This window comes from Eptatretus burgeri, chromosome 4, assembly GCF_056783735.1.
Source record: "Eptatretus burgeri isolate ZD-2024b chromosome 4, Ebu_testis_v1, whole genome shotgun sequence".
In the NCBI taxonomy this organism is placed as follows: domain Eukaryota; kingdom Metazoa; phylum Chordata; class Myxini; order Myxiniformes; family Myxinidae; genus Eptatretus; species Eptatretus burgeri.
In genome coordinates, this window is record NC_140964.1 from 72,995,132 (window position 1) to 73,008,767 (window position 13,636).

At 45.8% G+C, this 13,636-nt stretch overlaps 1 protein-coding gene across 3 annotated transcripts in view; it reads right to left on the reverse strand.

Moving 5' to 3' along the window:
• The window catches only part of LOC147028335 (uncharacterized), a 56,494-nt gene extending 46,706 nt beyond the window's left edge, over positions 1–9,788 (reverse strand). For all 3 annotated transcript variants that reach the window (XM_085878642.1, XM_085878641.1, XM_085878640.1), the window contains exon 1: positions 8,385–9,788. In XM_085878642.1, coding sequence (XP_085734768.1) covers positions 8,385–9,548 — 1,164 coding nt within the window. In that variant the 5' untranslated portion in view covers positions 9,549–9,788. The remainder of the gene's footprint in view (positions 1–8,384) is intronic.
• Positions 9,789–13,636: the final 3,848 nt, after the last annotated feature.

Consider the following 13,636-nt stretch of genomic DNA (forward strand, 5'->3'; position numbering starts at 1 on the left):
ATTGCGCGATGATGTAATCTCACGAGATTGTAACCTAAACGTTGCTTGGTCATTATTTAACTTTAATGTTGAACAGTTTGTATACTCGTGTAGGTGTCTGCATATAATACCCCACACACACACACACACACACACACACACACACACACACACACACACACACACACACACACACACACACACACACACACACACACACACACACACACACACACACACACACTGTCGGACCCCAACATTCACGGGGCATACATTCCTGAAATATTCCGCGAATGTCGGGGCATTGTTTAAATGGGAAGAAGGGGGATAGGTTCCCAGCGGTTCGTGATTCACAAGGGGAAATCAAAAATCCCGTGAAAAACCGCAAATACACAAAGCATAGGGCCGCAAGTGTATAAGCAGGTCAGAAAAACCATGAATAACCCCACGAAAAACTGAGAATACGTCAGTGAAGCTCAGGGCTGCAAATGTGTTCACATGTCACATTTTATGAGCTGCAAATACAGAAGTATATATATATATATATATATATATATATATATATATATATATATATATATATATATACATACATACATACACATATATATCCATCCATCAGAACCATACTCTGTGCAGAGCATTGATGCTGCCTAAGCAGTCTCCTTTGCTATCGGACACAATCCTGGACGGTCACCACTCTGACACAGTTTTCCAGCAAGCTGGCACTCATTTTGCCGATCTCAGAAGGATGACAGGCAGAGTCAACCCCACCTGGTATTAATTCGACAGCAGAGTGGGATTTGAACTCAGGATCCTCGGATCCCAAGCCTACCACGCTAACCAATAAGCCAACACCAGGCATATATATTTATGTATGTGTATGTATATATATATATATATATATATATATATATATATATATATATATATATATATATATATATATATATATATATATATATTGATACGAATTTGGAATTTGATTGCACACAACATACAGGTTCCTTTAGTCAGCTATGTCGATAAGTGCTTGTTCCCTAGATAGCTCACCTTCCATTGTTTAAATGTTCAGAAATCGATTAGATACGCTGCGGATCGATTTAATAGTTAGGGAACAAACAATGGAGACATCCCCCCCCCTCTTCCGCGAAGAGCAAGAACAACCCTGCCGTCCCGTGACTCGTGATGTCAACAACTCCCTCCCACCCGTGACTGAGCGGGGGATGAAGCATGAGGGCATGAGTCATGAGTCACGCCGGGAGCGGGGGAAGGGCGGGAGAAGGATAAAAGGAGATCTTTTCTTTTGTTCGTGGGCAGAGTTGGAGAAGGGAATTGAGGGGAGTCATTCAGCAGACCGTCGGGTCCTGCTAGGCTTGCGTTAGGGTTGAGGCCTTCGGAAGCTTTTTGCTTCGGCTGGCTCAGTGAGCTTCGGCTGTGGCCTGGCTCGGGAGGAGGCTTTTTGCTTTGGTGGTTCAGTGAGCTTCGGCTTCTGTTTGGCTCGGGAGAGCTTTTTGCTTCAAGCTGCTTTGTTTTGGAAGGAAGTTGAGCCGGTTGCTCGGATCGAGCTGCGAATGGTGGCTTCTTCTTCTTCTTGGTTTGTGGAGCTCTTTGTTCTCCATTTTGGTTCCCGGCTTGGTGCGACTCATCAACCTCTTCTTGGAGGTGGTTCCTCGGGGACGCATCGATGGGAAGGATCGGCACCTCGTCTCACCAGCACGTGTTGAGAAGCGCAGGAGGATTCATGGGAGCTTGGGCGGGATCGCGGCTCACGGCGATTGGATTCAGCTTGCTCTTGCTGGAGCCCGGGTCCAAACAACTTGAAGACCACACGAGGTGGAGAGGTTCGAGATAGGCTCTGGGTTTCAGCTCACCTGTCCTCCGAGCTGGAGCTCGTTATTAAAGGCCTCTGCCACCATTTCTTGGGTGTGTGTGTGTGTGTGTGTGTGTGTGTGTGTGTGTGTGTGTGTGTGTGTGTGTGTGTGTGTGTGTTTGTGTGTGTGCGCGCGCGTACGTGTGTCCGTGGGCCCGTCTAATAAGTAGGAAATTGTGAAGTGCTCCGTGTGCTGTAAATGTTCGCATTGCATTTCGTATAGACGGTCGTAGTTCTTTTGTCGTGCTTTTGTTGCTTGTACAATTGCATACGTGTTTTGCCTTGTTTAATTGCATACGTGCTTTATTATAATAAATGTCCTTGTCTGAATGTAAACCTGTTCGTTGCGTCCTCTTCCCTTAAGTGAGCTTCCATCTTGCACTCGGAATATAGTTGGTTTTTAAATAGCCGGTAAAGTGATCGGGTCCAACGGGACTGCGAGATAATAACCCGCTCGGTTATCCCAAAAGGAAGCGAGCTGCTTAAGCGGCTTTGTTTCCAAGCGGTCCCATTGAGGTACAATCTCTCGGTAACCTACCCGCGCGAATAATTAGGTAAATCGAAGATTTGGTGATCGGACCCTGTAGCGCGGGTTGAGTGCGGACAAGGTTGTGGTGTGGTTGAAATCACACCCGTGGCTGGTTTCCGGCGTTGATCCGGAAAGCCGAGACTGGATTGTCCGTTTGGTGGGCGAAGCGACCGCTATTGGTTAGACACGGTCGTTCGCACGCCGGGCGGGTGGGAAAAATTCGAATTTTGGAACATGAAACTTTTTTCTTTTTTTGTTTTTATACGAAGTCAAGGCTCATGGAGGAGTTAAAGCACTGAACAGATCAGGATGCAGCAGAACAAAAGGAACAGGAAAGAGTGTGTGTGTGTGGCGGGGGGGACACCAACATCAGGGTTTAAAGGACAAAATAGAGGGAGAGTCAGACAAATAAGGGATGTGGAGAGGAATGAGGGGTTTGGGAGGACTCATAGGCTTTGTGAAGAGGTTGAACGAGCACTTAAAGTTTGCTTACAATGCTTTGTTGCCCTCTTAAACATTTCCTGAAGAGCTATTTATTTCATGAACTTTTTTTTCTCCTTCATTAGTTTCTCCTGGGTAAGATAAGTATTCATTATTTCTTGTTGAGAGATAAAATTCATCCCCTGCAAGAAGCTTATACACTGTCCTCCAAGTTTTATTCTCTGATCAATGGTCATCTGCTTTTTACAATTCAACCAATTATGGCTGGAATACCACTTCACCAATGCCATCATCGTTATCATTCGCCGTACCACATGAGGAGTTGATGACACATGCCAAATTTCAATTTCTTTCGTTGAGAGATTTCAGAGAAAACGATGTCCAAAGTTGTTTTTTCCGTTAAACCAATATGGCTGCCATACCGTGTGACCAACGACATCAGAGTTTGCAATAAAATTGTCTCCATGGGGGGAGTCCCTCCTATGTTTAAAGTTTTTCATCGATCGGACAAGCAGTTGCAGATAAAAACATTTTAAAGTGAAAATATATATATTTGGACGGACACACACACACACACACACACACACACACACACACACACACACACACACACACACACACACACACACACACACACACACACACACACACACACACACACACACACACACACACACACATCCCCTTTGGGGCGAGATTAATGATGTAAGAATGCCCTCATGCTTTGAAGAATGGGAATAAATGGGGAGAGGAGGACAGATTTGGGAGGGGGGTTGAGGCTTTAGCAAGGGGGTTGAGGACTTGGCATGAGGAGGGGATTGAAATTTTGGGATGGGGAGGGAATTGAAGTCTTTGGGTTTGGAGAGGAGGTAGAGAGGGTTGAGGACTTGGGCTTGGTGGGAGAGGAGGGGAACTGAGAGCTTGGGGTTGGAGGGGGGGTGGGAGTTGATTTGATGAAGTAACTATTCTTTGCACAATATTGTTGAAGTTACATTTTATGTGACATGGAATTTTCATTGGTACTTGGTAGTTATTAGTCCCATACCGGTTTCACATGAGGGGACTATAGGTTTGCTCTCTGTTTTTCCATCCATCCATCTTTTTTTTTTGTCCTCCCTCTGTCCTACCTGTCTGTCCTACCTGTGGATTTTCAGACTTTTTCCCCCCATATACCCTTTCATATATTCAATTGAAACTTGGCACATGGCTTTATTATAAGTTACAGAACAAGTTTGTGATAAATTGATGAAACCCCCTGAAATTCAGAGTTATGCCCTTTTTGGAATTAAAAAAGATTGTACATTATATATGGGTCAGTGTTCAGATGCCCTGACTCCACCCAAATAAAATCATGCGCTGCCATTGCATGAAGTAGCACTGATTGGTCGGCCTCAGGCCTTAAGCCTGGGTGTTAGTCCATGGCCCAGTGCAATTGGAATGATACCACGTATATAACCACGATGTATTATGTATGCGCATGAGCCGTATACATGTTTTTGCTTCCTGTACTGTATGTACATCGGGTTATTACCTCCGCCACCGAAGGTGAAGAAAGTTATGTTTTCACCCCTCTCTCTCTGTCTGCCTGTTTGTTTGTTTGTTTGTGTGCACGATATCTCAAAAAGTTGTGGACTTGGTGGACATGTTGGGTGTGTGACAAGAACAAACTGATTCGATTTTGGTGAAGATCCGGATCCGGATTCGAGAATTATATAATTTTTTAAGTGATTCTTCACCATTGAGTGATCGGGCCAAAAACGGTATATAGCAAGATATTTCAAAAATGTATTGGGTCCAATGTGTTCTCGTGGATCAGGTATTACAGGGCGGAGGCATGCGCTCCGAGTGCCCTTCTAGTTTTTAATATGAAGAAGGCAAAGCCGAGAAACAAACGAAACACGGTGTTTTAGAGAGGTTCTTCTTCTTCATTTTGCTTCCAGTATCGGCTCAAGTGTGCGTTAAAGCAAACTAATATTTATCTCTGGTTTGTCACCAGAGTTGTATTTATTGGTTTCTCGTCTATAAAAGATATCAGTAAATTAAAATTGCTTTTCCTTTTATTTTGCCGAAAAGACCCAAACATGGTGGGTTATCGGGTTTCTTTTTCGTTTTGGTTCCGGTATCGGCTTGAGCACGCGTTAAACGCAAACAATTTTATTTATCTCCCGAGCATTCATTGGGACCGGTAAGGGACATGTAGGTCGGGGATGCAAAACAATTCTCTCTCTTGTTACTTACATCTGTCTATAATTCCAGCAATCTCTGTGTGTGTGTATCTGTTTGTCTGTCTCTCTGTATGTGTGTGTGTGTGTCTGCGACCGCTGTTTCTCGACAACCGCTGGTCCGATCTAATTGAAACTTGCCAGGAATATTGCTGTGGACCTGTAGATGTGCCTTTTCAAGGTTTGATATTAATCGGACAAGTGGTTCCCAAGTTACGGCCATTTATTTGCCAACCAATGACAGGACACGGTGCTTTGACATCACGAATGATGTCATAATTGTTCTTTTTATTATTTTTTTTTTGCACGATTGACGTCACAATTATTCTTCTTCTTCGTTTGATATGACGTCACAATCGACGCTGGGGACCCGAGTATGTTTCCCAGGTGTTTCCCAAGTTACGGCTATTTATGATACGGTTGGTCCGATCTAATTGAAACAATGCCCCAATCCAGTCGTCGTTTGAGAGCGAAGGAACAAAGCTACACAAACTGGCACGCACCTATGGGCCCGCACTAGTTATTAAACATTCCACATATCATTCTACTGATTAATTGATCACCTTTTTCCCCCCTTCCTATTCCCTGAATCCACATCCTATTCTCCACACCTCCTTTCAATCATTTCTTCTTCTTCCTCCGCTCATGTTGTTTTCGCTCATTTCCTCACCCCTCTTGTTACTATGATTTGACTTTCCCTCCATATGTAAATGGCTACTCCAGCTGTAAAATCTAATAACAATCAGCAAACACTGCACCACCTTTAATTAACTACAACAGTTCCAGAGCACAAGAACCAAATGAGAACCTTCAGGGCAAAGGTCTTGTCTTTATTACCTATGCCATCAACGGTGGATGGAAGTTACGTTTTCACCCGTTTGTTAGGTGGCGCTCGACTACCCTTATTCTCAGGTTTTTGGGTGGGCGCTCGACTAACCTTATTCTCAAGTTTTTGGGTGGGCGCTAGACTAACCTTATTCTCAGGTTTTCCGTCTGTCTGTATCTCTGTCTGTTTGTTTGCATGTAATGGACAGCTCTGGAGGCCAGAGGAGTCAACCGATTTTGATGAAACTTGACTGGTAGGTTCATACCAGGATCTAGTTCTATGCTTTTGAGCACCGTTGCTATGGACGCCACCGTTGCCTAGCAACAGGACTTTGAAATTTTTGAAAAAAATCCCCAAAAAAATCAAAAATCGGCTTCCGCGCTTTTATGCGCACTATAATCAACCTCTTTGTCAAAAAATTTCAGCCAGATCCGTCAAAAACTGTAGGACTAGTATGCAATTATATAGCGACCGCCCATGTCGTCTACCGGCTTGTTTGTACGTCTGTCTGTCTGTCTGTCTGTCTGTTAGCAGGATATCTCAATAAGCTATGGACGGATTCGGCCGAAACTTTGTGGAGTAGTTGGGCGTATGAGAAGGACGAAATCTTTCGATTTTGGTGAAGATCCAGATCTGGCTACTAGACAATTTTAAGTGATTCTTCACCATTGTGAGAGATGGCCAAATACGACATACAGGATAGCACGATATCTCTAAGCGTTATGGACGGGTTATGACAAACCTTGGTGGATTCAGATTCAAATAAAAATTTTAACCAATTCAGCCTGGCAGAGGTATCTGCTCTACCGAGTGCCATTCCAGTTACCCTTTTAGAATACCGTTTGTTTGTTTCTGTCAAAAAGTTTCTTCATATGAAAACACCTACCATTTGCAATGCAGTTGAAGATCCATGATTAGTTGCAGAAACATTCAGGTGTTATGTACTCAAGCTACTGGTACAAGTACAATCCGAGGAAGTACTGTACTTACTGTTACCCTTGGTAACCACCTCTCAACATCTCCCCACAAAACTGGGTTGTCATTAAAGGCTGACTTTTTTTCAATACACAACTTCAATTATTTCCTTGCTTAACAGCACGTGATCACTAATGAAATGGGCCGTGGCCGTGGAAAGGGGTTGTGGAGGTTGAAGTACCTTTAGTTCATGGCAATGGAATTATAATCTACCGTTACACTATTCCATTAGCCTCAATGGGTCCCAGCATTTTTTTTCCCACAGATCTCTGCAGCATGCATCTCCTTTTTTAAGACTGAAACTCCTGCTGCTTAAATTTCATACAATGTATCAAATATTATTATATTATTATCATTCTGATATCCACATTAAGGAATTTTGGTGTACAGAAATCTTGGCTCACAGAGGAGCAAAATGGCAATGGGCAGAAGGGTCATAAACCGACAGAGGATCAAAGGGGCATGGGGAGACAAAAACTGCACACGACTGTATGAGAAGCAGATATGAATCGGGGGGAGGGAGGGGAAGGAAGGAAGGAGTCAACGATTGTAGAAAACAGCAGAGGTTGTTTTTAGGAGAGAGTATGTAGTAACGATGGGCAGCACTCGAAGGACCAGAGGGATTTGATGGATCGGTATGTGACCACAGACACACGTAGTCCGAGAGGATAGAGGGATTCATGGAGATGAGTGTTCAGTTTCGAATTGCGGAGGATAACCAGGTGTGAGATCCTGGAAGAACATAAGGGGAGGGGAGGGTGGAGAAGGGAGGCTGGGGGTTGAAACGAGGCTTAGCAAAGCATACTGCAAGTAGACACCGATCGGATGTCCCAGCAATACCAGGATATTTTACCACTTACATTCCTGATATCTACAATCTCAGAGGTCACAATCAAAGCTCATGTGAACGACTCAGACTGAAGCGGATGTTAAGGCATCTTCCTATACAGCCCAATGTACAATTCCCCCCTCATAATGAAACAATACAAACTATTACAAGTATGACAACGAAAGGCGACTCACCTTTTAATCCAACGTCCATTTAGGTGGTGTGAAGAAAGAGGTCAGCTAGAAGTCGGTCAGAATGCTAAAATCCCATAATCGTCTTGGGCAGTGCACCACACAAACCAGTGGGGTAAATTTAATAGTCCAGCAAACAATAGGAGAACCATCAAGTCGGCAGGTGGCTACACGTGAGCATTGTGCGCGGGGTAAATGTGGCACATTGTGAAATATGATAGAGACAATTTACCTTTTGCAATGCTATGCTGGTAACTTGATCAGCTCAACTAAAGTGCTGTTATTGCTGGGGTGGTGAAAAAAAAAAAAGGACCCATTTAAAGTAGCAGCTCATGAGGTTTCCTGTGAATGTACAATGCAGGTTTGCATGGATGATAGAAAGATCAAGTGTGGCATCAGCTATGAGCTGGCTTTAGGAAAGCTAATGAAGGAGGTAAATCGTGCTTCCAAGTGACCACCTGTTAAATCAAGACGATGATTTACTTACAAACTGTGAAGTCATTTGAAGTTTCCACCCACCTGGCTATCGCAGTACAGTTTCAGGCATCCCGGACACACGTGCTGCCCGCAGCACGGCAGAGGCAGGCTGACGGCCACGATGAAGCACACGCAGCACGTGTTGAATGTGAACTCCGGAATCTCTTCTGGTCCATCTGGATCATCATCAACAACTTCCTGGCTTGTATCACTGTCATCATTCCCGTAATTGGCATCAAGATCTCCATCATGAAGTCCATTAATGTGAGATTCCAGTAGAAGGTTCAACATGGTGGGAACATTCTGATGCAGGTCATTGGTGGACGCAGCCGAATTGTACCCTGTCTCCAAGCTGGTAGCAGAGATAGTGACCGAGATGTCTCGATTGTCCTCACTCTTCTGCTCAAGCATCTCGTCACTCTTCTGCTCAAGCATCTCGTCACTCTTCTGCTCAAGCATCTCGTCACTCTTCTGCTCAAGCATCTCGTCACTCTTCTGCTCAAGCATCTCGTCACTCTTCTGCTCAAGCATCTCGTCACTCTTCTGCTCAAGCATCTCGTCACTCTTCTGCTCAAGCATCTCGTCACTCTTCTGCTCAAGCATCTCGTCACTCTTCTGCTCAAGCATCTCGTCACTCTTCTGCTCAAGCATCTCGTCACTCTTCTGCTCAAGCATCTCGTCACTCTTCTGCTCAAGCATCTCGTCACTCTTCTGCTCAAGCATCTCGTCACTCTTCTGCTCAAGCATCTCGTCACTCTTCTGCTCAAGCATCTCGTCAATCTTCTGCTCAAGCATCTCGTCACTCTTCTGCTCAAGCATCTCGTCACTCTTCTGCTCAAGCATCTCGTCACTCTTCTGCTCAAGCATCTCGTCAATCTTCTGCTCAAGGATCTCGTCACTCTTCTGCTCAGTTTTACCTCCATTCCTGAGCCCCGCACCTTTCAAGTCTTGCTCAGAATCATCTGAAGGTGTCTTGTAAACACCTATGGTCTCCAAAATGTTCACCTCATGACCACCACCATACTCATCCCCATTCATACCTGCAAATTTCCGTCCATAATTCATCTCAGTGAACCCATGTTTGTCCGTCCTTGATCCCCAAACCATTTCGTTACTTTCTGTTCGCATTTCCTGCGACCTCACGTCATGTCTTCCCCGCTCCGCTCCTCTCATGGACTCTTCACTCGCATTCCCGTGTGAGTTCATGAGTAACGGACATAACGCAAGGTTTCTTTAACGATATTGAGATCTCTGTCTCTGTCTCTGTCTGTGTGGGTCTCTGTGTCTGTGGGTCTCTGTGTCTGTGGGTCTCTGTGTCTGTGGGTCTCTGTGTCTGTGGGTCTCTGTGTCTGTGGGTCTCTGTGTCTGTGGGTCTCTGTGTCTGTGGGTCTCTGTGTCTGTGGGTCTCTGTGTCTGTGGGTCTCTGTGTCTGTGGGTCTCTGTGTGAGTCTGTGGGTCTCTGTGTGAGTCTGTGGGTCTCTGTGTGAGTCTGTGGGTCTCTGTGTGAGTCTGTGGGTCTCTGTGTGAGTCTGTGGGTCTCTGTGTGAGTCTGTGGGTCTCTGTGTGAGTCTGTGGGTCTCTGAGTCTGTGGGTCTCTGTGTCTGTGGGTCTCTGTGCGTGTCTGTGGGTCTGTGGGTCTGTGGGTCTGTGGGTCTGTGGGTCTGTGGGTCTGTGGGTCTGTGGGTCTCTCTCTCTCTCTCTCTTTCTCTCTCTCTCTCTCTCTCTCTCTCTCTCTCTCTCTCTCTCTCTCTCTCTCTCTCTCTCTCTCTCTCTCTCTCTCTCTCTCTCTCTCTCTCTCTCTCTCTCTCTCTCTCAACAAGTCCTCCTTTTGGGGGTCACTTCGGTTCGCTCTTCTCTTATACTGTTGTCGACTTCATTCTTCCTTCGGCATCTACCCTATTATACATCATTCTTCCTTTTATAAAACTTCCTTTTTTGACTTCACCTGATCGTTTGTACGAAATATAAAAGGAAATTTCTCACCAAAGTATCACGTAACTTTCCACTTTTCTTCTTTCTTTGTCACTCTTCCTGTTTCTCGCTTTCTTCACCTCCGCTGTTACCACGTCGTTTGTAACTTCACCAAAGGCAGCCTTACCTTCACGCTGACGTCAGTAACACCCAACCAGCTTGAGAGCGAAAGCCCCACCCACCTCCAACTTCCACACCACGCCCCACCTCTCATGTCCAGGCCACGCCCCACGTCGAATAGCCACGCCCCACCTCTAACTTCCAGGCCACGCCCCACCTCTCACGTCCAGGCCACGCCCCACCTCTCATGTCCAGGCCACGCCCCACCTCTCATGTCCAGGCCACGCCCCACGTCGAATAGCCACGCCCCACCTCTAACTTCCAGGCCACGCCCCACCTCTCACGTCCAGGCCACGCCCCGCCTCTAACTTCCAGGCCACGCCCCACCTCTCATGTCCAGGCCACGCCCCACGTCGACTAGCCACGCCCCACCTCTAACTTCCAGGCCACGCTCCACCTCTCACGTCCAGGCCACGCCCCACCTCTCACGTCCAGGCCACGCCCCACCTCTCATGTCCAGGCCACGCCCCACGTCGACTAGCCACGCCCCACCTCTAACTTCCAGGCCACGCTCCACCTCTCACGTCCAGGCCACGCCCCACCTCTCACGTCCAGGCCACGCCCCACCTCTCACGTCCAGGCCACGCCCCACCTCTAACTTCCAGGCCACGCCCCACTCTCACGTCCACACCACGCCCCACCTCTCATGTCCAGGCCACGCCCCACCTCTAACTTCCAGGCCACGCCCCACTCTCACGTCCACACCACGCCCCACCTCTCATGTCCAGGCCACGCCCCACGTCGAATAGCCACGCCCCACTCTCACGTCCACACCACGCCCCACATCTCCCTGCTTTGTCACGTTCACCCTCCCCTCCGCCTTTCTTTCCCCCCCCATATTTCCCTCGCCACTTGTCCTTCTTCTTCTTCTTCTTCTTTTTTTCTCTCTTCCTTTATTCTTTCATTCCCTCTTATATTATAATGTTCTGCTCTTCTTTATCCTCTCTAATACTACGAAAAACAAAAGTCACACATGGTTAAAACCGCTGAGGCCGCCACTCACATGTCACATCACCAAGGAGAAGGGCACCTGGTGGAGCGCATGTACCTCCGCCCGGTAATACCTCATCCACGAGAACATTTCGGGACCAATACATTTTTTAAATATCTTGCTATAACTCTCCAGTAGGACATCGTTTTTGGCCTTGTCTCTCAATGGTGGAGTCACTTTAAAAATTAAATAATTCTCATATCCAGATCCGGATTCGGATCTTCACCAAAATCGGATCAATTCGTCCTTGTGACACACCCAACCTGGCCACCAAGTTTCGTCCGAATCCGTTCAAAACTCTTTGAGATATCCTGCACACAAACAAACAAACAAACAGACAAACAAGAAGACGTCATGCAGAGCACGATACTTACAAAATCCATAAAATGCATTTGACCTCAAAATAATTGGGGGTTCAATTGAACGTCCAAATATGCAACGCATCTTCAAATTTGGCCTCCAAAGCCAGTCGCTGACTGGGAATCCTCCGTCATGCAGGCTGAGTCTTTGGGTCTCTCACTCTCCCACCGCAGGCAGGTCGGTGGTCTTTCTGTCTTCCACAGTCTCCTCTCTGGCCTCGCTCCCCCCCAATATTTCCACAGGGTGCTCAAAGTCCACCATTAACCCCCTTCTGTTTGTGACTCCCCCCCCCCCCAATATTTCCACAGGGTGCTCAAGGTCCACCATTAACCCCCTTCTGGTAAAACGACCAAACTCAAGAATCACTGCTCACCTTCACTCTTTCATTCCTCTTTTTCCCAACCTTTGGAACAAGCTCCCACACTCTCTTCAATCCCACTCTTCCCTCCAGGTCTTCAAAACAGCTGTTCACCACCATCTCTTATCTTCCCCCATCCAAAACCATCATCTTTTCTACCCCCGCTAATCCACCCCAAACCCACCTCCTTCAAATTCCCTGCTTTCCTTCCTGAAAGTCCCTGTCGTGTAAGGTCCTGAAAGTCCCTGCATGTCCATCTTGTTTATCCCATGTTCCCCACCCCATCCCTCTCCCTTCCACAGATCTAGTGTCTCTGTTCCCCACTGCTTTGTCCTTCCCTCTCCTGCCCCTCTTGTCTCGCGCCCCCCTTGTTGTGCGTTCCTTCTATGTGTTCGCTCTCATATGAGCCTCGACAATGTGTATAAAAAAAGACATTTCAGCTTTTCATTTTATATTCATTTGTAAAAATTTCTAAAAACATGTTTTCACTTTGTCGTTATAGGGTATTTTTTGCAGATTGGTGACAATTTTTTTTTAATTTAATCCATTTTAAATTCAGGCTGCGACAACAAAATGTGAGAAAAGTTGAGGGTCGTGAATACTTTCTGAAGGCACAGTATATATCAATGGTCAACGTCCATCCTCCCTGTTTCTGCAGGTGTTTTATAAAGTGATATTCTGGGTCCATTCCTGTTTATCCACACATTTCTGGAAAATCCATTGGACCTTTTCAATGATTATTCCACTTTCGGCTGCATTTTTCTTTACAATTTGCTGCTTCGATCACCATTGACTTGGCAGGCTCCAATTGTGGTGTCTGCAAGAACCCATACCTCAATCCTGCTAAGTTTTCCATCCTTATAATGTCCTTCTCTTAAAAACCATAACTACCAATTTTCAGGTTTACAAATGTACTTTTCGATTTCCTGATTACTCAACACTGCATATTGAGTAGTAAGAAAAAGTAATAAAGTCTCACATCCTCAGGAAATGGAAATACCTTCAGGTATCACAACCACAACGATCAAATCTTCAGCGAATTTGAATGTCTGCAGGTAAGTTATACCAATTAAGCAGTGCGGAACACTTCATCGAAGGTGAAGAAAGTAAGTGGAACACAGGCTTCGAGAAATTTGGATGATCTTCAACAACTCCGAAAAGAGAAAGTTGAAGAGATGAAACAAGGATTTAAAAATAAAATCAACAGCTGATGGAATACTGAAGCAATGTCGGACCAGATTTGGTGTTATTCTCCAAGAGGTGGCAGTCAAGAATCAAGAAGGGAATGGGTGGCCGGAGTGAGCTTGAGTGATGGACTGCGTACTATAATTATAATCAGAGATTAAATGGAAAATTTCTATTTTTATTCCAGTTTGGGTAGTACACTAGCGGAATGCAAGATTCTATCGAAATGTCTCCACTCAAACTAACAGAATATTCACATCATAATCCTCGGCCTCACTCAGAGGACTAAACACATAAGATTCTGTCGAC